We start from the raw sequence: 21,925 nt of genomic DNA, 5'->3' as shown, positions 1-21,925 counted from the left end.
AGAAAGGAAGAAAGAAAAAGTACAAAATAAAATAATAAAAAATAAATCCAAATATGTTATTACACTAAATATAAATGCTGCTCTCCTACACTGCTGATAGGTCATGTAAAATGGTACAACCTTTTTGGAAACAGTTTGGAAGTTTCTACACTAAAGTTAAACATTCTGGTATTCTACTATGGAGAAATCCTAATTCCTACTAAACATACCAACTAGAGAAAAACTCTTGTGTATACCAGGAGACATTTACAACAAAGCTAAAAATAACACTACTGTCCATCAATAGTAACAGGAATAACAAGTTGTGACTTTTCATGCCTTCTAGGATATACAGTCATTCATATTCTACTTACTGGCCCGAGTAACATGTATCCGGGGTAACACTGGGAAATAAGTGTGCAATTTATCATTGTCCTTAAAGTGTACCTGCACACTTTTATATACACTTGTGTGTATTCTATAATCTCACAATAAATAAAAAAGAAGATAACTGAGAATCAGAGAAGTGTCAAAGGCTGCAAAGCCTGTGAGTGCTAGAGCCACAATTAGAAAATGTCTTTGTGACTCTCAATCTCAACATCTTAACCATTATTCCAAAAAACAACATCAAATACTACTAGCATCGATCCACTAGAAACCAGTGTTAAATAAACAAAAGCAAGCCCACAGCTTTTGTCAAGATCCTTACCAGGGCCCCTAGTTTTCAGTACCGATCCTAAACGCCAGCTTTGCCCCACCTCCTATCACATCCTCCTCAGGCCTGGCAGAAAGCCACATCTCAGAGACAAAGACTGAGAGCAACTCTGGCCAAAAGGCAGTCCTCGTGACCGCAGAACATTATCTATAGTCACGAGAAATGAAGAACCCTTGAGTTATCAACAGAATGCCCGAAGTGCAACATATGCACAGAAGGGATGATGGCAAACCACCAACACAAAGCTGAATGTGCCTTGGAAAGTCTGCTTATCCAGGAAAACTTCCCTCACGACTGTTCTTTGCGCCAGACTAAGATCCGGGACTATTTCCCATGCTTCGAGTATATTTACTGTTTCCTACCATGGTTGCTCATCCAATCCAGGATATTTCAGAAAATCTTGGCATTCCTAGAACCCTGTGTCTGTAAATATGACCAGGACAGAGTTGGAATTTAAAAAGGCAAACGTGAGGCTCAATGAATGAATCTATGCAAGGGTTAGATGAAAGGTCTTATTCTCATGTGATTTTTCTACCAAATTCTGCCTACCCTTGATATCCCGTTATAACTACAGATGACTCAGAAGTTTAGAAGACTAAACTCTGGGTAGAGTATTTCTAAAGTAGGTGTAAAATAATATTAGGGAAGACAAATGCAAAAACAGGATTTCTAGGGAGCATATGCTAAATCTGAGCAATATTTGCTTTCTAAGAACATGTTTGCGGAGGCATGGTAATTCCCCAAACAACTTGAAAACTAGTTGTATAAGTCAAAGACCTACAAAAGTTCTTATTGAGATAGCATTAGATTTTCTTTTTTTTTTAAAGGAAGGTTTCTTTTTTTATTTTTTTAAGATTTTATTTATTATTTGACAGAGAGAGACACAGCAAGAGAGGGAACACAAGCAGGGGGAGTGCGAGAGGGAGAAGCAGGCTTCCCGTGGAGCAGGGATCCCAATGCGGGGCTCGATCCCAGGACCCTGGGATCATGACCTGAGCAGAAGGCAGACGCTTAACGACTGAGCCACCCAGGCACCCCAGCATTAGATTTTCTAATGACTTTGTGATAGCATTATTGTTTAACAGTGCTCTTGGAAAGATACCTCTTATTGGTGTCCAAACAAACAGCCGTTAGTTGTCCTATCAGCTTTTCCAAGAACTGGGCTAATTAATAAAGTGGCTTTATTAACTCAAGTTATATTGAATATGAAAAGTTAAAGGGAAAAAGAACTCTCTGAGAAAAAAAACAAGACAAAGAGTCACCCCAACATACATATTTGAATTTGCTGATTTTCAGTCAAGATCAAAGGGAAGAATCAGGGCCCCTGGTGGCCTCAATGAGTGGAGCATGCAACTCTTGATCTCACGGTGGTGGGTTCGGCCCCCATTGGGTGTAGAAATTACTGAAAAACAAAATCTTTAAAAAAAAAAAAAGATCAAAGTAAAGAATCAAAGGGTAAGAACAAAGGGAAAAAGAATGGGGGAAGCATAAGAACAGAAGAATAGCTGACTATTAGGGTAATCTGTTTACAAATGTTCCTTTGGGATCAAACCCATCTGGTTCCATCAGAATATAATTGATAGGGCTATGCTAGACATAACCTATAGTCAATTAAAAGAGAGTTGCCTGAGTTCACCTACAAATTAAGTGAAGTCTATGACTTGCTCAAGGCAGAGTTCACAGGGTCAAAGTCCAGATAACTAGGTTTAAAAAAAAAAGAAAAAACAAACCAAAACTAGCTGTTCATGTTCTCATTTCCCAGACGTTCCAGTCCAATAAAATTCAGCTATGTCATTGATATGAAAAACAAACAATCCTTGTTTATAATAAGAAAGAATTTAACTTACCCCAAACCAGAAGAGGGTAGAGGAGAGGGAAAACAATGCAACACACATTTAGAAATATAGAATTTATTTATATTCACTGTAAGACAGTTTCACATTTTGTACATGGTTACCAGAAGAGATATAACACTCTCAGAGTTTAACATGGCATTATATTGCTATCAAACATTGCTTATGCTGTGTGAGTTGGGAAACACTTATCTTCCCCTTTAAAAAATTTAAGGCTCAGTTTCCAAAAAGTAATTTTACCACTTATTTTTCTGTTTAAGAAACTGGGAACATTCTGAAATAAACCTCAAAGGGGTGGAGGGTCAGGGGCAGCACACACACCTGGCTCATTCATACTCCCACTGAAGACAATGTGATTTGTTGTTGTTAAAGGCCCCTCCTGTTTGAAAATATGTTTCGGCACAAAACCAAATCAGTAGATGGGAGAGGCACTAGATGTAGATCTTTAGCGTACAAACAAGGAAAACTTAAAACTTTATCACCAGCTGCCAGCTAAAAAGTGTTTATTCAAAATTCGCCTACCCATAAATGCACACACACAGTAACCTGCACTCACTTTTCTTTGGTACAGCTTACCAAATAGTAGTTCTCTTCTAACACACTAGTAAAAAAAAAAAAAAAAAAATTTACATTTGTTTTCAACTTTCAGATCAAGTGGCCACAAATCTGTCCTTTCTCCTAAAGAACGTCCTCCATTTTTCTTTTCGATCTTGCAGAAGGTAACCGTGGAGGTAACCTTGAACTGATGTATAATCTCTCTGTTTAAGTGATTGAAGGGGGAGGTGAGGGGAGAAGGAGTGAGAAAATTAATCATGTAAAGAGCTTGGGGGATTTTTTTGAGAATTACCATATCAACGAGTTCGAAACACAGTGAATTCCGAAAGTGTTTTAGAAGCACTTTTTCCTGCACAAGTATTTCGTTCAATCAACGATGACATCATCATTTTACAAAAGGCAGGATCTGTTTAAACTCAGTAAACTACCTTACAATTCATGAAGTTAATGCTATAACAACAACAAAAGCTGAAAAGGGCCCCCAGTGGGTTCTGCCTCTGGCATAAAGAGGTAGAGACGCTCCATCCTGTAGAAGAGATTAACAACAACAAAAAACAAAACCAGTAAAACAAAACAATACTCCACTCCCTCACCAGAAAAACCCAACACATTCCATTTCTAGGGGCTGGTTCTGGGAAGCCAAATTTTATCACCAGGGTAGCATTCAGTCCAATTCAAAGAGATCCATTGCCCACAATCATCTTGCTGTAATTCTTCTGCTGCTCTTCCTTGAAGGTGTCCTTCACCTTTGCTCTCTTCAGCCCTCCATCCCTGGGGATAAAAAGGCAAATAAATAAAAGATACTCCCAATGATGAGTTAAAAGCATTAGCTGCTAACACACGGTCGTGCCACGACACTTAGTGGCTGCCTGGTCAGCACTGGGGCAAAGAACAGGGGATTGGAAAGCAGAAAGACCAAGATTTCAGCGTCTGTTCTACCAGTCACCACATGTGTATTACTTTGGGGAAGGAACAGTCTCTCTGATGCTTGATTAAAATATAGAATAAAAAAATTAGGGGCACCTGGCTGGCTCAGTTGGTTAAGCAACCGACTCTTGATTTCGGCTCAGGTCATGATCTCAGAGTCGTGAGATCAAACCCTGAGTCAGGCTCTGTGCTGGGAATGGAGTCTGCTTGAGATTCTCTCTCTCCTTCTGCCCCTACCCCCGCCCCCCGGCTCGCACTCTTGTTCTCTCTCTCTCTCAAAAAAAAAAAAATAATAATAATAATAAGTTAAAGAAATAAAATAAATAAAATATAGAATAATATCTCCACTCAGTTCCTTTTTAGAAGTTAGGATTGCTATATTCAAATATTTGGACTTTATATTAAAACTAGGATTGTTTGCCTATCCTCTTCCCCAAGAAAAGCAAAGTATTCTTTCCTTTCATCTAATCAACCTATGTCTTACTAGAAAATCATCTGGGACATTTAAAATATACACACAAGTAATGGTAAGGGTACTGTATATGTATGAGTAAATTACTTAAAGATAAATGGGCTAATCATTATTCAAATCTAATCCTATGCCTACCAAGTTGTATTTTCATTCAAAGCACTATATATTTCAAGTATTTGTAATCTTCCATATTCCAAAACAGACTCAGAATAAAAACAAACAACAAAATCATAAATTGCATTTAATTAAGCAGTGGTTAGTGCCTATGTAAGCAGCATTCCTTAATTCAGAGCCTGTGAATCTTTGAACTCTGTCCAGGATGGTGAAAACACAGAGCTGCCTGGGTTATAAGGACTCTGCATGCCTTTCCTTCTTCGGACAACACAAAGAAACAACAAATTGGAAGCTCTGGGAGGAGACTGGACTATAAGGGGCCACAATGTCTCTCCTAATCTAACGTTTTTGATTTTGAATTCCTAGGAGAGCATGGATGGTGAACTTGCTTACTTCATACTGTGCCTGTTTAATTTTAACCCAGTTAAGCACAAATGTTTACCAAGTGCTCTCTGATGATGATGAATGGATCATAGGTTAGCCCATGAACTCAATGCCATGAAGACAGAACTTGACCTACAAACAAACGGCTGCCTGAACCACTGCAATGTTCTGGCTTCTAGAGTCAAATCCAAGACACAGCCCACCAGTAAGTCCTCAACTTAAAATAGACTACAGTCCACACATCTTCCAGGGGCTCAGCTGTAGGAAATTTCCATGAAACAAGGTTATAAATTGTTGTTAGCTCCCCAGAATTGTCCCCAAAAGCCTCTTTTATCCAAAGGAGCTGTCTTTAACTATTCACAGCATTTATGTGAATTCTGAAGAGTCAGAACTAAGTGGAGGAGGGAGAGGTAGAAGAAAGGCCATTCTTTCTTTCCTAAGGTCCAGGCCAAAACTGACAAAAAAGTTAGCAACGTTTGCCCCTGAGCATCCTGACATGATTTTGATGCAACTCACCTAAGCACTCAGAAAACTAACACTGTTCTGAGTACTCCAACTGTGACATGCCCCCTCTAGAGACTTTAAAGTTTTACCCAATTCCCCTTTGCAGTGGCAGCAGATCTGAGTTCCTAAGGAGGCCAGCAGCCATATATAAAAGCCTGTTTGAGATGATACAATCAAGTTCCCATTTAATCTAGGAAAAAAACAATGTAGACATGTTCATTCATACCCAATGTGTGAATGACAGATACACCTGGAAAGGCAGTGAGTCTTTTTTTTTTTTTTCCTAAAGAAGAGGCTAGGTAATTAAAAGTAATCTTTTATAACAAAATTACATATGGCCCGATATAAGGGAATTGAAAAACTCTGAGGATCGTCTTTTTTTTTTAAGATTTTCTTTTTTAAAGATTTTATTTATTTATTTGAGAGAGAGCACAAGTGGGGGTGAGGGGCGGTGGGCAGAGGGAAAGGGAGAAGCAGACTCCCTGCTGAGTAGGGAGCCCGACATGGGACTCCATCCCAGGATCCTGAGATCATGACGTGAGCTCAAGGCAGATGTTTAACCCACTGAGCCACCCAGGTACCCCCTAAGGATCATTTCTGACAGATTTTGCTTAAGCCAATCTGATTGAGATCTGTACTGTGGCTGACTTGGGTAGGCTGTTATCTTTCAAGGACTTCTTCCTTTCTTTGGTTTATGAGGGTACTGATCCAAAGCTCCAAGATTTTCATATGGCTTTGGGGCAGGAGCAGGGCTGAGAAGTCAGGTGAGAGAAAGCAGGGTAAAGAAATGAAAACAATGAGCAAAAAAGAGGAAGCCAGATCCAGAGTGAACTTGGATCACTAGGGCATTTATAAACTAGGACCTGTGTAAGCCTGTCATTTGATGATGCTATGATGTCTGTAACTTAGTTTCACATATTCCAGCTTAGGTAGTGTGATACAAATGTTAGTTTTAACCTATTTTGACCCTAATCCTGATTTTAGGGCCAGTCAAGTAGCCCTAAATCAAGGACTCATACTCTGGGGATGGTCAGCCAGGCACTGAATTAGAAGACCACCCTCCAAAGGTGCCACTCTAAGGCTTCAGTTGTCTTTGTCTTCCAACAACTTCCCAAACCTTGTTAATTCACAGAAGGAATTTTAGAAATGGGTTTTCGCTATAGAAATTAGTGGCTTCCTAATTAGCATAACGGATACCAGAAACAAGTTTCTTGGGTGAAATTGGTTGTACTCAAGATATATGAATGGATAAAATAGTCTAGAGACATTCCCCACCCCTGCATAAGGGAGTGTGAGAATCCAGTTAGCTCTATTGCAGAGGCTTGATTCCTGAGCAGTCCGGAGTCCCACTGGAGGTTTACACGTTCTTGGTTGAACAGGCAGACAGCCTGACTCAGCCAAATCTTGCTCCTAGAGCATTACTATAATTGCCTCCAGTGAACTTCTCATGCAGTGTTTTCAAAACACCAAAAAAAGATAAACAGAGGGACTTTATTAAACTTACAAGATTTGAAGTATGATTAATCTCCCATTATAACGTAGATATAGTTAACCCTCACTGATACAGACTAAATGTTTATGCACCACCCCCCAAATTCATATATTGAAGACCTAACCCCCCAATATAGTGGTATTTGGAAATGGGACCTTTGGGAAATAATTAGGTTTGATGAGGCACTAATCCTCAAGGTAGGATTAGTGCCCCTATAAGAAGAGACACCTGTGAGCCTGCTCTCTCTTCTCTCCCTCTCTCCCTATATTCACACAAAGGCAAGAAGGTGGCCATTTGCCAGCCGAAAGGGAGAGAGAGCTCTGACCAGAAACCGACCTTGCTGGTACCCTGATCTCAGACCTCCAGCCTTCAGAACTGTGAGAAAATACATTTCTGTTGTTTAAGCCGCCCAGCCTGTGGTAATTTGTTATGGCAGGCCGAGCAGACTAATACACTCACCTACGTGCAACCTTCCTCAAACAAGCAAAAAATTAAATCCAGGGTTTCCATAACGAAAATATTTTACTTATTTCCTTCCAAGTTTTTAAGTTTTCTTCAATAGAGTTACAGCCAGCGTTAAGTATGAACAAGACCCTTGCTCCCAGGGTCCATTCCCCACCCCCAAATCCATTCTCACTTTCTTCTTCAGTAAAAGAACCTTCAGTTTTAGCTAGATATATGGCCTTCCAGAGCAAAGACGGCATTCGCCAGCCTTCTTTGCAGCTCTTATCACATAACTTGAGGTCTAGCCAATGGGCAGAGGTGGAAGTGTCCATCCCGTGCTCGTAAAGAGACGGGCGTGTCCCTGTTTTCATTCTTTCCTGCCAGCCATTCTCGATGTGGAGTAGCGCTGAAGTAGGCATCCTGGACCCTGTCATGGAAGCACACTGAGGATGGGAGATCATAGAACGACCTGTTACGCCAGCCTGCACTGGCCATGTTTAAGCAAGAGGGGTAAACTTCTACCTTCTTTAAGCCATTGTCCTCTCATGTAAACCACTGTCCCTTTCCGTTAAACCTCTGGCTAACCAGCACAACCAATGACATTATTAAAAGTGATTTTTTAATTAAAAAAAATGATAGTACTTCTGAAAAAGGTCTTACCAGGGAAGCTCAGTCAATCCTCCTTGCACAGCAATGGCAGACTTAACCCTGTTAGCAAACTGGACGGCGTCTTCTCCTTCCTGGGGAAAAGAAAATTATGCACATCCTGGGAATAGAGTTTTCAAATAATTCTTAAAATAAATATATCATAGTCTCTAGATTTGTTTGAAAATGTAAGATTCAGGGGCGCCTGGGTGGCTCAGTCGGGGTCATGATCAGTCGGCTGGGGTCATGATCTCAGGGTTGTGGAACCCAGCCGCACATCAGGCTCCGCACTGGGCATGACACCTGCTTAAGATCCTCTCTCCCTCTGCCCCTCTCCCCCACATGCGCATGCCCTCGAGCTCTTTCTCTCTGTCTCTTTAAAAAAAAGGTAAGAGTCACATTTTAGCTCAGTTCTATTCTCAATCATAGCAGATATCATTTGTTCTATCAAGAAAATTAAGTACTGTATTGTTTAATTTCGTATCATGTATATATATTTATTATGCTCTTTATTAGTCTTATCCAATATTTAACATTCCATAATATCTGTAGGTTCACTAAACCAATAGCAACTATAAAAACTATTATGGAAAAGAGTCTCTGAATATAAAATAGCCTGATTTGAAGAAACCTAAGTACATTTTATTTTATTCATTTCAGACAGAGAGATACAGAACGAGAGAGAGAGCAGGAGCAGTGCGGAGAGGAAGAGGGAGAAGCAGACTCCCTGCTGAGCAGGGAGCCCGATGTGGGGCTCGATCCCAGGACCTGGAGATCATGACCTGAGCCAAAGGCAGACACTTAACCATCTGAGCCACCGAGGCACCCGTTTTTTTTTTTTTTTTAATGACCCATTTGCTGAGAAGGTACAAAGGAAGTCCAGCTCTAGCTAATGTGAAGAAAGGAGGCACCCAGGATTTCAGGTAAAAGTTTTCTCGCCTTGATCTGACTGGATAAAGCACCAAAGACCAGTTGTTATCTATGGATAGATACCTCTCTGGTCATCGGGGGCATGTACCACACGTCACAGACGATGGCCCAGCTGGTCATCATGCGAAGCAGGTAGCTCACCATGTTGTATTTACTACTGTTCCAAAATGCATCCCCAAACTGAGGGTTGTACTAAGAAAAAAGAAAAGAAAATACATTCCAGTTATGAACGAAGTGGTGACCTTTCTTATCCATGTCAGTGTTTCCAAGGTGACAAGCCAAACATCTCTATCAGACCCCAAGAGAAAGAGAAGCTACTTGGCTTGATAGAAATGATCAAAGAAGTAAACCAGGCCAGCTAACTCCTCTGACCTGAGCCCCAGAGTGTTGCAATATGAAGGTTTTCCACCTGAGTCTGAAAGATCTGTCTCCCCACTTAACTCAAGGTGGGTGAAAGTAGACACGGTAACTGTTTTGCTTATTACTGTTTTGTCTTCGATACTTAATACAATGCCTGGCACTCAATCCCCTGGTACCTATCAAGCAAACAGGGCAAAATGTAAACAGTTGGTGAATCTGAGTAACGAGTACACAAATGCCTTGAGGAAGACCTTACACACAAGAGGTCTTCAGAATACAATGTTGGCTAAATATCTCTAATATAATGACATCACAATTTTTCCACCAACTAACTGTACAACTGTGAGGCAAATTACATAACATCTCTGAGACTCAGTTTACAAACTGAGAAAGTTTAACTAAAGTTGTGGTTTCTAAACATTTTGGCTTAGCAGCAAATTGCAAATCATTTTCTTCAAATTACATCTAATGCAGAATTCCAGTATATAAAACAGATTTGAAAAAAGAAAAAACAGGGGCGCCTGGCTCAGTCGGTTAAGCAACTGCCTTCAGCTCAGGTTATAATCCCAGAGTCCTGGGATCGAGCCCCACGTGGGGCTCCCTGCTCAGCAGGGAGCCTGCTTCTCCCTCTCCTGCTTTCCCTGTTTGTGCTCTCTCTCTCTCTCTGTCCTTAAAAATCTAAAAAAAAAACAAAAAAACAAAAAAAACAGATGTAGAGAAAAGGGAACCCTGGTAAGGGTGTAAATCAACACAGCCACTATGGAAAACAATATGAGAGAGTCCTCAAAAAATCAAAAACGGAACTACCATATGAACCAGCAATCCCGCTTTGGGGTATATAACCAATGGAAATGAAAACAAGATCTTGAAGAGATATCTGCATCCCCATGTTCATTGCAGTGTATTATTTACAAGAACCAAGATCTGGAAACAACCTAAGTGCCTGTCAACAGATGAATAGATAAAGGAGATGTGGTATATATATATATATATATATATATATATATATATATATGCATATATATATGGAGTATTATTTAGCCGTGAGAAAGAAGGATATCCTGACATTTGTGACAACACAGATAGACCCTGAAAGCATTATGCTAAGTCACGTAAGTCAGACAGAGAAAGAGAAGTACTCTAGAGTATCATTTGTATGTGGAATCTAAAAAGCTGAACTGACAGAGAGAATAGGAGTGTGGTTACCAGGGGCTGAGGAGAGAGGACAAGTTGGAGGAATCGGGGAGATGCTGGTCGAAGACTACAAACTTTGGGTTCTAAGATAAATAAGTTCTGGGGACCTAATGCACAGCATGGTGACTATAGTTCGTAATACTGTATTATATACTCGAAAGTTGCTAAGAGAATAGATCTTAAATGTTCTCACCATAAAAAAGAAATAGTAATTATGTGATTTGATGGAGGTGTTTGCTAAAACTATGGTGGCAATCATTTTGCAATATGTAAGGGTATCAAGTCAACATATGGTATACTTTGAATTTACATGTCATTTATATTTCAATAAAGCTGGGGCAGGGGAAAAGGTATACAAGTGCTTGTTATTCTTACAGATTTAAGGTTGAGGTTATATCAAAATAAAGTTACCTAGTCACTGCCCTTTTGGGGGGCCAGGGAGGGGCATCTATTTTACCTTAATTGCAACTGGATGTATGGTTCCTCCAATTTCAAAGCTTCCCTTTTTAAACATCATGACTGAAGTGTTATTGATGCAAGTCCCTGCAGAGGGGTGGAAAGGAGGTGGTGAATATTTTTAAAGGTGGTCTTTTTTAAATAAATTTTAAAAAGGAATTATTTTGATATAAAATAATCTAAAATATTCAAATCATAGAAAAATTATAGTTTACTATCATTTCGTGAAATAGATCAATCCCCACTTAAGTATGTAATTCAACAGCTCTAAGCAAGTTTAATAAACTTTTACTTTGTTATTGAATGCTCTAGAGATATAACTTCGGCATAACAGGTGACAATTTCAATACTTTAAAATAAGGACCTTTGAGGGGCCCCTGGGTGGCTCAGTCAGTTAATCGTCTGCCTTCGGCTCAGGTCATGATCCCAGGGTCCTGGGATCAAGTCCTGCATCAGGCTCCCTGCTCAGCGGGGAGTCTGCTTCTCCCTCTCCTCCCTGTTTGTGCTCTCTCACTATCTCCATTTCTCTCTCACAAATAAATAAATAAAATCTTTAAAAGATTAAAAAATAAAATAAAATAAGGACCTTTGAAAAATTATGAACAGTACCTGTCCAAGTTCATTACCCAGAAATGACTTTTAAGATCAAAAAGGCACGATGACTTCCAAAAACAAAAAACAAAATCAAAAACAAAACACCATGACTTCCATCAAATGTCAGAAGAAAGCAAGGGATTACTAGCTCAGAAAAGGGCAGCTCATTCCTATGGGACAGCAGAGATCTGGACTAAGAATGCCAATTCTAGAACAATCCAAGTCCTCATACACTTTTTTTTTTTTAAGATTTTATTTATTTATTTGTCAGAGAGAAAGAGAGAGAGCACACAAGCAGGGAGAGCGGCAGGCAGAGGGAGAAGCAAGCTCCCTGTTGAGCAAGGAGCCCGATGCGGGACTCGATCCCAGGACCCTGGGATCATGACCTGAGCCGAAGGCAGACACTTAACTGACTGAGCCACCCAGGTGTCCCTCCTCATACACTTTTCACGCTTGTTGTTATCAACTAAGGCTTGGTATGCAGTCACCCTTTCTTACCTTCAGGAAAGATTAATATGGGTAGTTTTTTCTTATCAGCAATGTGTTCTTTTAGTCTGTGAAGAAAAATAAAGGATCAAAATGCTACCTTTATAAAGGTAGACGTGTGAGTCCTCTTTGGTCTTCTTTACACTCTACTAGCACAAATATAATTGTATAGCAAGAAGGAGGGAAAAAATAAGACATAAGTAAAGGAAATCAACTCAAGTTGGCCCCTTTCTAAAAAGCATAAGGTCATCTGAACTATTTCAATTTCTCTAATTTCACAGTGAGCGATCTTCAGTGCTTTCTGCCTACTCTTAAAAAAGAATGCGGGTAGTCATGTGACATGTGCTCTGACACCCCCATGTCAGGAGGTTTGTGCCCTTTTCCATGTACTTATATTTTGTCATCTGAAAAATGGGAATACTGATTGCCGGACCAGTCTGCTTCGTGGCCATTAAGTATAAAGAAACTCCTTAAATGAGTAGGGCTCAGCTTTCCTGTGACACAGACACCATAAAGCTGAGAACGCGGCTTAGGTCCTGCCTTCCCTGCAGCCAGCCCTGTATTTCCAACTGCTCACCAGAAGCTGGTAGCTCGGATAGAGATGTCACAGCTGTCAGTATCCCAATGCTAAATAATCTCCAACTGCGGAATAGTTTTACTGACCTTAAACAGATTTCAACAAGTACTTTTCATTTTACTCTTTTTTTTTTTTTCAGGGGCACCTGGGTGGCTCAGTTGGTTAAGCATCTGCCTTCGGCTCAGGTCATGATCCCAGGGTCCTGGGATGGAGCCCTGCATCGGGCTCTCTGCCCAGTGGGGAGTCTGATTCTCCCTCTCACTCTCCCTCTGTGCGCGCTCTCTCTCTCTCTCTCAGATAAATAAATAAAATCTTAAAAAAAAAAAAAGCATAGCTCGCCTTCATGTTTCTAGAAGCAATAACCCAAGGGCCTTCGGTTAAAGGCCTCAGGCAAAAAGCTGTTTCCCAACAAAGGCTTCTGGTAGCTCATCTCTATCCCAAGCCCTAGAAGTTCCTTCTGTTTCATAAAAAGCATTAGCTCTGTCTGTCTCTAGATGGACTTAAGTGATAACAGACATCCAGCAAACAATCAGCCATCTCTTTACTCAGCAAACAGTTACCAATTATTTAACTTTCAAGGTAGTAAGTTTTAGTTCTGAAAACTCAGTGACTGGACTATACCTAAGCCACAGCAATACAAACGTATGGGCCTTCTAATCTCGTATTTCCCACTATGACTACAGACTTAAAATTTTTAAGAACGTAGCTAAGGTGATTCAGCAGAAAAAGCTAACCACAAATAAAGCTCCATATATTTTAGGTTTAATCCTTAGTACTGCCCTGTCTTCTTTGGTGGGAAGGTCAAGATTTATCAGAATTTATCCTACCCCAAAGGATACTGAGTAATGTAACTGCTTACCTCTTAGTGACCAAGTGTCGATCCTTCATTTCTGAGCGTTCAAACCAGACATGTGGACAAGCCTTGACCATAGCTCTCTGAATAACTCCCATCAATCCACCATGGACCTGGCCAACCTAAAGTACCATGAGAAAAAAAAAGAAACATGTAAAGGCACAGCGAGGCAAAGAAAGCTTTTTTTTTTTTTTTTAAGTACCAGCAAGTTCTTTTTTTTTTTTTTTTTTTTTAAAGATTTTATTTATTTATTTGACAGAGAGAGACACAGCGAGAGAGGGAACACAAGCAGGGGGAGTGGGAGAGGGAGAAGCAGGCCTCCTGCGGAGCAGGGAGCCCGATGCGGGGCTCGATCCCAGGACCCTGAGATCATGACCTGAGCTGAAGGCAGACGCTTAACGACTGAGCCACCCAGGCGCCCCTTAAGTACCAGCAAGTTCTTATTCCCCACCAAGAGAAAAGATTGGCTTTCTTCTACTGACTGAAGTTCTTAGTCTAATCAAAGGACATGAATGGCCAAATGTAAGCAAAAGGTATTCTTTAATAGCACCTTTGAATTTTAAGCTTAAAATGTTGCTACACTAGTTATACTCTAGCTTTAAAAAGTAGAAGTCTCTCAGCTTAGTCAAGATAAGATAAATGCAAGTTAAAACTACACTGAAATACCATTTCTCACTCATTAGACTGAAAAGGACTTAAAAGCTTAACAATGCACCCTAAGCCAAGCCTATGGAAAATGGCACTCAGGGGCAGCTGGGTGGCTCAGAAGGGTAAGCGTCCGACTCTTGATTTCAGCTCAGGTCATGATCTCAGGGTCTTGAGATCAAGCTGGGTGTGGAGCCTGCTTAAGATTCTCTCCCCGCTCTCCCTCTGCCCAGCCACCCCCCACCCCGCCCTGCTGGCACTCTTGAAAGAAAGAAAGAAAAAGAAAAAAAAGAAAGAAAGAAAGAAAGAAAGAAAGAAAGAAAGAAAGAAAGAAAACAGCACTTATACATGGCTTGTGATGAGGGAGATTATAACACCCATAGAAGGCAATTTGGCAGTTATCTATCGAAACTACATACACATTTATCCTTCAACTCATTAATTCCACTTCTGGGAATTTACCCTGAAGATATACCTCCAACGAAATGAAAATACATATGCACAAGGTTTTAACTGTAACATTATTTGTAATTTCAAGATATTGGAGACCATCTAAATGCTAAACATAAGAAATCAGATGAATAAACGATCCTATGTACACACAACAGAGTGCCATGCAGCTGGGAAAGGAGCAAGGTTGATCTCTACGACTGATAAGGAGTGATTTCCCAGAGTTACTGGGTTGGGGTTTTTTTCAGTTGGGGTTTTAATTTTTTTTTATGAGTATAGTTGACATACAACATTACCCTAGTTTCAGGTGTACAACACAGTGACTGAACAGGTATCTGTATACATCATGCTATGCTCACCACTCAGGCAATATTGCTTAAGTGAAAGAAGCAAACTGCCAAAGAGCAAATATAGCATGCTGCCCTTTGTGTAAAATAGAAAGGGAAATATATACATATATTTATTTCTACAAAAAGAGAAAAAATCCAAAGCAGTGAAGTTGGAGATCTACAAGGGGAGGAGGGAATGGGGCAAAACGGACGTGGGCGGAAATGACACTGTTATGAGTAGACCTTTATTGTTTAATTTTGACATTTAGAAGCATTCTAATAATAAATCAACAAGGATGGGACTAGCAAACCGAACGCAAACTGAAGGAAGGGGGGAAAAAATCTAAGACATGTACAAAGATGGTATTTGACCACACACCCTCCATCTCTCCTCAAGGAGAACTGCAAAATACCCTGGATTTTTCTTTTCTTTTTTTTTTTACAACATTTGTTTTTGTAGTAAAACAGGTGAAGCAATTCTGAAACAATTTTAGATGTATCATTGGATTGAAAAAATAGGTAAATATGTTGATATTGTTGAGAGCCAGGATATTCACCATAAATAAAGGGAGATACAAATACGGATTGGGAAAAGCAAGAAAGAACCCTATGAATTGCATGAATTGGTACAGACCCAAATTTCCAATATTATATTAATATTAGAAATAAATACTCAATATCATTAAAAATATACATAATTTATACACATTTTATGTAGAGAGACAGAGAGAAAGCCAGCACATGAGAATGCAAACGATAAAGCAAATGGAGCAAAATGCTACCAACAGGTAGATGTGATTAAAGGGCATATGGATGTTTATTATTACAATTTGTCTATGACTTAGAAAATACTTCTAATTTTTTTAAAAAGTAGAAGTCTTTGTTTAGGAGGAAAAAGGACTCTGAAAAGACCCTGAGAAGAGATCTTGAATATTCTTCAGATATATAGTTTGTGTTTAGCCAAAAGAGGCCACATGTGACCTTTGGAAGTCAGCAATACAGTTTCCTCCCATTTCTGCCCTCTCTGCCTCAGATTTAAACCTAACTGGCTTTCCATGTCTATCACTCCACCCACTGGAAATTTAGCAGGGGCTACGTTTTTCTAAACTTTCTGAATACAATAAAAAAGCATAGAAAATTCCAAAAAAATTCTGAGGACTCAGTCACCAATGAGTTGTATTCAACTTTTTGTTGACCAGTACACAGAATGAGTATGGTCCCAGAAACAGAAAATCATAATTTGGCAAGTTGGTTAAAATGCCCAAACCTCTGCTTTCTTATCTGTAACAAAGTATCAGCCCAAATCTCACTGGATTACAGGGAGGTCACATATAATGTATGTGGAAGTGCTTGACCACATAAATGCAAGGAATTATTACATACACCCAGAATGGTGCCCGGTGTATGTAACAATCCTACTAAGGATTGTTAACAGGAGGGTCCTCGAGTGGGCTTTTAAACAAAATCATGCTTGTATGATGCACAAGTATGTCACTGTTTTTCTTAAGAACGGGTACATAACTATTAACTGATTCCTAACCTAAAAAAGGTTAAGAACTACCAATTCCCGTAAGTCTTTTCCTAGAAGTAGTTAAAGCTTCCTTGGATTCAGACAAAATAATGGATTAAAATGTGGTTGCCCAAGAGATATATATCTGAACTTATATTTTAGATGGATTAACTATCTGGCAATAAATTAGGAGTTTTTACAAAGGCCTTCAAAACCCCCTCAATGACTGAGAAAGGCAACATGGTCTATATATTTGTCTTTCTTGCTTGATCTTCATTAAAAAGTCTGATTTTTTTTTTCAATTGTATATGATTCCCTGAAGGAAGACACAATTAATTGGCTGGTAAGGGATTTGCACAGCTCTAAGGAGGAAGACTTTAATGTCTCAAAGTGTTATTTATTAAACATTGCGGGGATTTTAGAAGCAAGATAGAATCAACCTTGCAAAGTCCTATCAAGCTCAAGTATGTCTACATTTCGGTAAGTCAAAATTTTTACTCCCTTTTTTTAAAAGACTGATCCATTTATTTATTTTTATTTTTTAAAGATTTATTTTTTTTTTAAATTTTTAAGTCATCTCTACACCCAGCGTAGGGCTCAAACTCACAACCCCAAGATCAAGAGTCACATGCTCCACTGACTGAGCCAATCAGGCGCCCTAAATTTTTTACTACCTTAGATATAATGGCTACTTTCCTCCTTTTTCTTGCACCACATAGTGTTCATTTCATGTATTATATAACTTATTCAGCTACAGTAGTAGCTAGTAACCTAGTCACTTCCTAATATAAAACTTTCTAATGTGTGCCAAAATAAATCAAAAGTTTGAACAATCCACAAAAGATACAATGACTTGAACTATCACTGAGCTGCTCTTACCATAGCATAGCATCCATCCGTGGTCAAGATCAAAACATCTATTGGGGAAGTGTGGTTGGCAACACAAATGCCTCCCTTCTGGGGTCTGTACTGCCTGCAATTACAAACAGTGGTAAATACTAAACCTGGAAATTTGTCATTATTTTGCAGAACAGCATGTATAGATTCATCTTATATTGCTTTAAAAAGTACATGAAAAAAATATAGTTTCAAAGTATATGGTCCCATCTTAAAAAGGTTATCTCCAGGCAGTATGATGGGAGTGGGCTAAGAGTATAGGAAGGGGCCGATGACTTGCCCTTTATATATATTTACACTGGTTTTTTGTAATGATCTATTTTCCTTTTATAATGAAAAAGGATAATTTAAAAATATTAGACTGAGTTACAAAGATTCCGTAACTTTAATATTGTGATATGCAAGTTTCACTTATCTTAAGTATTTTCCTATTATTTCAGGCTTCATAAGCATCATTTTTAGTAGTTTCACAGTGACACACAGAGTAAATTTACTATAGTTTCCTCCCTCCTATCCTCTTAAAGCAGAGGTTGACAAACTTTTCCTATTGAGGGCCAGATAATAAATATTTTAGGTTTTGCAAGCCAGCCAATCCCTGTCAAAACTACTGGACTCTGCTGTTTTGGCACAAAGGTAGTCACAGACAATATATAAATGAATGAGCATGGCTATGTTCCAATAAAACTTTATTTACAAAAAACAGATGGCAGGCCCCATTTGGCCTCTAGGCCCAGAAGTTAGTTTGCCGACCCTTGTCCTAAAGTTCAACCAGTATGTGACACTAATTAAGCAAAGTAGTCTTCATTGGCCCAATACAGAGAAGAAAGAGAACCAAATGCATAACAACTTTAGCATGCTTTCCTTAAAATTAGAAGCAATTCTATATATAATAAGTTGTGAACTCTCTATGTAATTAAATCACCTTTTCTGTAGATAGTATCTCTTCTGATCACAGTTCTACCAAAGCATTTTCTTCTACTCCTCATCCCCAAAACTCACAGCTCAAAGAAAAAAACATGTAATTTTAGAAATTTAAGGGGTCTTTTATGTCGGTAACACATGGTAAAGCCAAAGGAGATAATGTCTCCCTTCCACAAATGAGACAGAAAGATCCAGTCAACAAAAAAGAGGGGCTTTTCTAGAACTTTTGAAACAATGAAATTAAATGTAAAAAAATAAAATTGGGTTAACAGAAAAGTAATTCAAAAGCAATCAAAATTACTTCAGTCAGCTAATACCTTCAGTTAGCTACCATTCTCCTCTATGGTTAGGGGTGAGGGAAGCCAAGTGTGGTGTTATGCCTTAAGGCTCAGTTATGGAACTTCAGAAGTGGCGGGACGGAGACCAGAAAGCAGGTCTCAAGGCTTAAAGGCCCATCCTCCTTCCCCCCACACTACAGGCCTGTCAACTGCATCACTTTTTACATCGACAGACCCAGTTCACACCCTGACTCTGCCACGAACTAGTCACGTGACTTTAGACAACCAGTCCCAGAGCTCCCCCACTTCACCTGCAGGACAACAGCGCCTGTCACGGGGGATGACCTAGGAGAAGCATGGGCCTGGCCTGCACACCAGAAATGCCCAATTATTAAGTGTCATTACATTATTATGTGGTTCCTTTGGCAAATGGATGGCTTTTTAAAGATTTTCGTGCAAAACCATCATGTCTATGACACTCTAAGCAGCAGGGATGAACATACTGGAAGTACGCTGACTTCCCCCGCTTCCTGCACCCACGGCTGTCAGTGGCAGGCTGGGTTTACGAACAGAAAGGCAGATGGAAGCCCGCAGACACTCACCTGTTATGATAATGAATGGTGCCGGAGAGGGCTCGCACACAGATCCGACAGCACGTCAGGTGGACCAGTTCACTCAGCCAGTTTTTGAGGCTGAAAGAAAGAGAAAACAGTTCATGGCGCAGTCGTGGGCCCTCCTAGGAAACAATACAATAAAAGCTTCGGTGTGCTCCTTCCCAGCGGCATACCCTGTTCTGAAACACAAGCACAGTTGACTTCTTAAGGTCTCATTGAGGCGCTTGGGACAAAACTCCAGTGGAAAAATAGCTCCCACCCGACAAGACTATCACGATAAACTCCTGACCACGAGAAGCTGAAGCATCTTTGGTCTCAGCCCGGTGAGCCTGACCATGTGTAAGACTCTCTTGCTTTCCGTGAGTCCCTCGGTCTGTTTTCTTTCTTTCCTTCATTTCCCCTTTGAAAAACAAGTTCTCACCATATATAGGAAAGTGTGATGGCAAATCAAATACAGACTATGGATAATGAAGTAAGCCAAATTTTAGTGAGTGTGTCGAGGCCATAAATTTGATGCAATACATAGGGATCAAATATTCTTCTTGTGGACACAGCTAAGCAAAGTGACAATCCTATTTATGGCTGAGTGGAAGGGAACATTTCACCTGCTATCTGGCAGCTGTCCAACCAGTGTAGTTCCTATAACCAACAAACTGATCCCAATGAAAGCCAAGGTGACCCTGAAAAAGAAAAGAAAAGGTAATGCAAAAGTTAATCGCACAGTAAGGGGAAAAGGGAAATAACCTAAATGTTCATAAATAATGAGACTGCAAATAGTTTTATGCTATCTACAATATGGAATATGGTGCTGCCATTAAAAGAATTGGGTAAATCCATAGATTCTGACATGGAAGAATGGTCCTGGGTACATTTTGAGAGAAAAAAAAAAAGCAAAATAAATTTCAAAATAACATGTAGAGTGTGATACCATTTTCGAAATAATAGCATATAACTAGTTTATAGATGCACAGAGAAGGCCTGGAAATTTATTCACAAAACTATCAAACTCAATCTATGTAATCATCCAAGGGTTAAAAGGCTAGTGAAAAGAATAAATTAAAAACACTTGCCCTTTTGCTTTTCTGAATTATTTTAATGTTTTTAAATATACTCATTATTAACTTCTTGTATATACGAGAAAAAAGGTTTATGTTGTCTGAAAGACTCATGTCAGGTTGAAAGTAGTTATCTTATTTTGTCCAGGATACACTGGTGGGCATAGTATGATTGTAAATGTCTTCCAAAGGTCTAAAAATAACTTGTTCTTCTGTGTTTTTTAATGACAGGGGGAGGTACGATTCAAATTTTTCTCAAAGGAATTTAAAATTTAGAGTAAATTTAAACATCTGCCTTCAGCTCAGGTCATGATCCCAGGGTCCTGGGATCGAGCCCCACATCGGGTTCCCTCCTCAGCGGGAAGCCTGCTTCTCCCTCTCCCATTCCCCCTGCTTGTGTTCCCTCTCTCACTGTCTCTCTCTCTGTGTCAAATAAATAAATAAAATCTTAAAATGTAGAGCAAATAGCAAGAAAGCTCTTTCATAATAAGAACACCAAATTATAGCACCACGTAGAAACCCTTTAATGCAAATCTGTTGTCCCTTTGTATGTCCATGGTAACTCAGAAGTTAGTAACAAGGTGACTGACAATACCTCTAATCCCACATAGACACCTTCCATTTTTGAAAGGTGCTTTTAATATTCATTCGAATCACTTCAAAAAGAAAATACTTAGTTTCAGAAATGTACGCAGAATTACACAAAAAGATGAAATTTAAAATCTTTCAAAATAAATGGGGCTTCCTTATAAACACATTGTTAAGGTGTTAAGCCTCATTAAAGTCTTAAAAAAAAAAAAAAAAAAACCTTGTTAAAGTCTTGGTTTAAGACCGTGTGACAGAGCAATCTGAAGGCCAGATTCAGTTTTCTTTCCATGCCATATTTTCATGCTAACCACTGAACAATAACTAAATCACTGTTCAATCTCATCCACCAATTATGCAAAAGTTTTAAAACATTTTCCTACCTTGTCCTAATGAGAATCATTTGTTCCGAACACACTAAATCAGAAGGGGTTACATTTGAACATGTTTAACAATTGGGTTCAAAACTATTGAAAGTTTTTATTTGCTAGATTAACAGGCCAAAAACTTCTGGTTTACAGTTTAAGTGAGCCAACCTGAGAGCTCTCATAGATGTCATAAGTTTTCAGCCAGTCTGTTTTTTAAGAGTTTTATTGAGATACAATTTACCTATCATACAATTTACCCATTTAAAGTAGTCAGTGGTTTGGGGCATATTCACCGAGTTGTACAACCATCAACATAGTCAATTTTAGCACAATCTGCTTTTTGACTGTTCACTTTGTAGCAACGGCTCATCTTATAAAGCATTTACAGAGCAATTCTTTCACACTAAAGAGGATGTACTAAGAATAGGAGTCTTAATTCTTCTATTGCCTTCTTCTTGGGTGCTTACATTACTGGATTATCCTACATCTGTGGTTTCTTTGCAAGAACCTACTATGTTACTTCTTTAGTTTGCGAGCGTTATGAGCACTAGTTTAATCTAAGTAGATAATAGAATCATAACACCATTTGCTGGCACCCACAGCAGGTGAAAGCTAACTGACAAACGAGAGCGTCTCAAATACTCGGTCTTGCAAAAATCCTCACTCTTCCCTCAGGTGGCCTTGGATACAGTGCCTGACTCATGGGCCAAGGACAGATGTAAGAGCTAATCTAAATAGT

The 21,925-nt window shown here is 39.3% G+C and overlaps 1 protein-coding gene across 5 annotated transcripts in view; it reads right to left on the bottom strand.

Moving 5' to 3' along the window:
* Positions 1-2,593: 2,593 nt before the first annotated feature.
* Positions 2,594-21,925, bottom strand: part of GPAT3 (glycerol-3-phosphate acyltransferase 3) — a 60,489-nt gene continuing 41,157 nt past the window's right edge. For 4 of the 5 annotated variants that reach the window (XM_032400707.1, XM_032400709.1, XM_032400708.1 and 1 more), the window contains exons 5-13: positions 19,784-19,858; positions 19,167-19,256; positions 17,348-17,441; positions 13,541-13,656; positions 12,117-12,172; positions 11,026-11,111; positions 9,078-9,206; positions 8,100-8,179; positions 3,318-3,873 (exon numbers count right to left, since the gene is read on the bottom strand). In XM_032400707.1, the coding sequence (XP_032256598.1) occupies positions 3,777-3,873; positions 8,100-8,179; positions 9,078-9,206; positions 11,026-11,111; positions 12,117-12,172; positions 13,541-13,656; positions 17,348-17,441; positions 19,167-19,256; positions 19,784-19,858 (823 nt within the window). In that variant the 3' untranslated portion in view covers positions 3,318-3,776. Of the gene's footprint in view, positions 3,874-8,099; positions 8,180-9,077; positions 9,207-11,025; positions 11,112-12,116; positions 12,173-13,540; positions 13,657-17,347; positions 17,442-19,166; positions 19,257-19,783; positions 19,859-21,925 lie in introns of all 5 variants that reach the window. The other variant, XM_032400705.1, reaches the window with a different exon arrangement.

This window comes from Phoca vitulina, unplaced genomic scaffold (genome assembly GCF_004348235.1).
Source record: "Phoca vitulina isolate PV1807 unplaced genomic scaffold, GSC_HSeal_1.0 scaffold3, whole genome shotgun sequence".
Taxonomy (NCBI): domain Eukaryota; kingdom Metazoa; phylum Chordata; class Mammalia; order Carnivora; family Phocidae; genus Phoca; species Phoca vitulina.
Note: the sequence above shows the minus strand (reverse complement) of the source record. Positions and strands in the feature narration are given on the sequence as shown.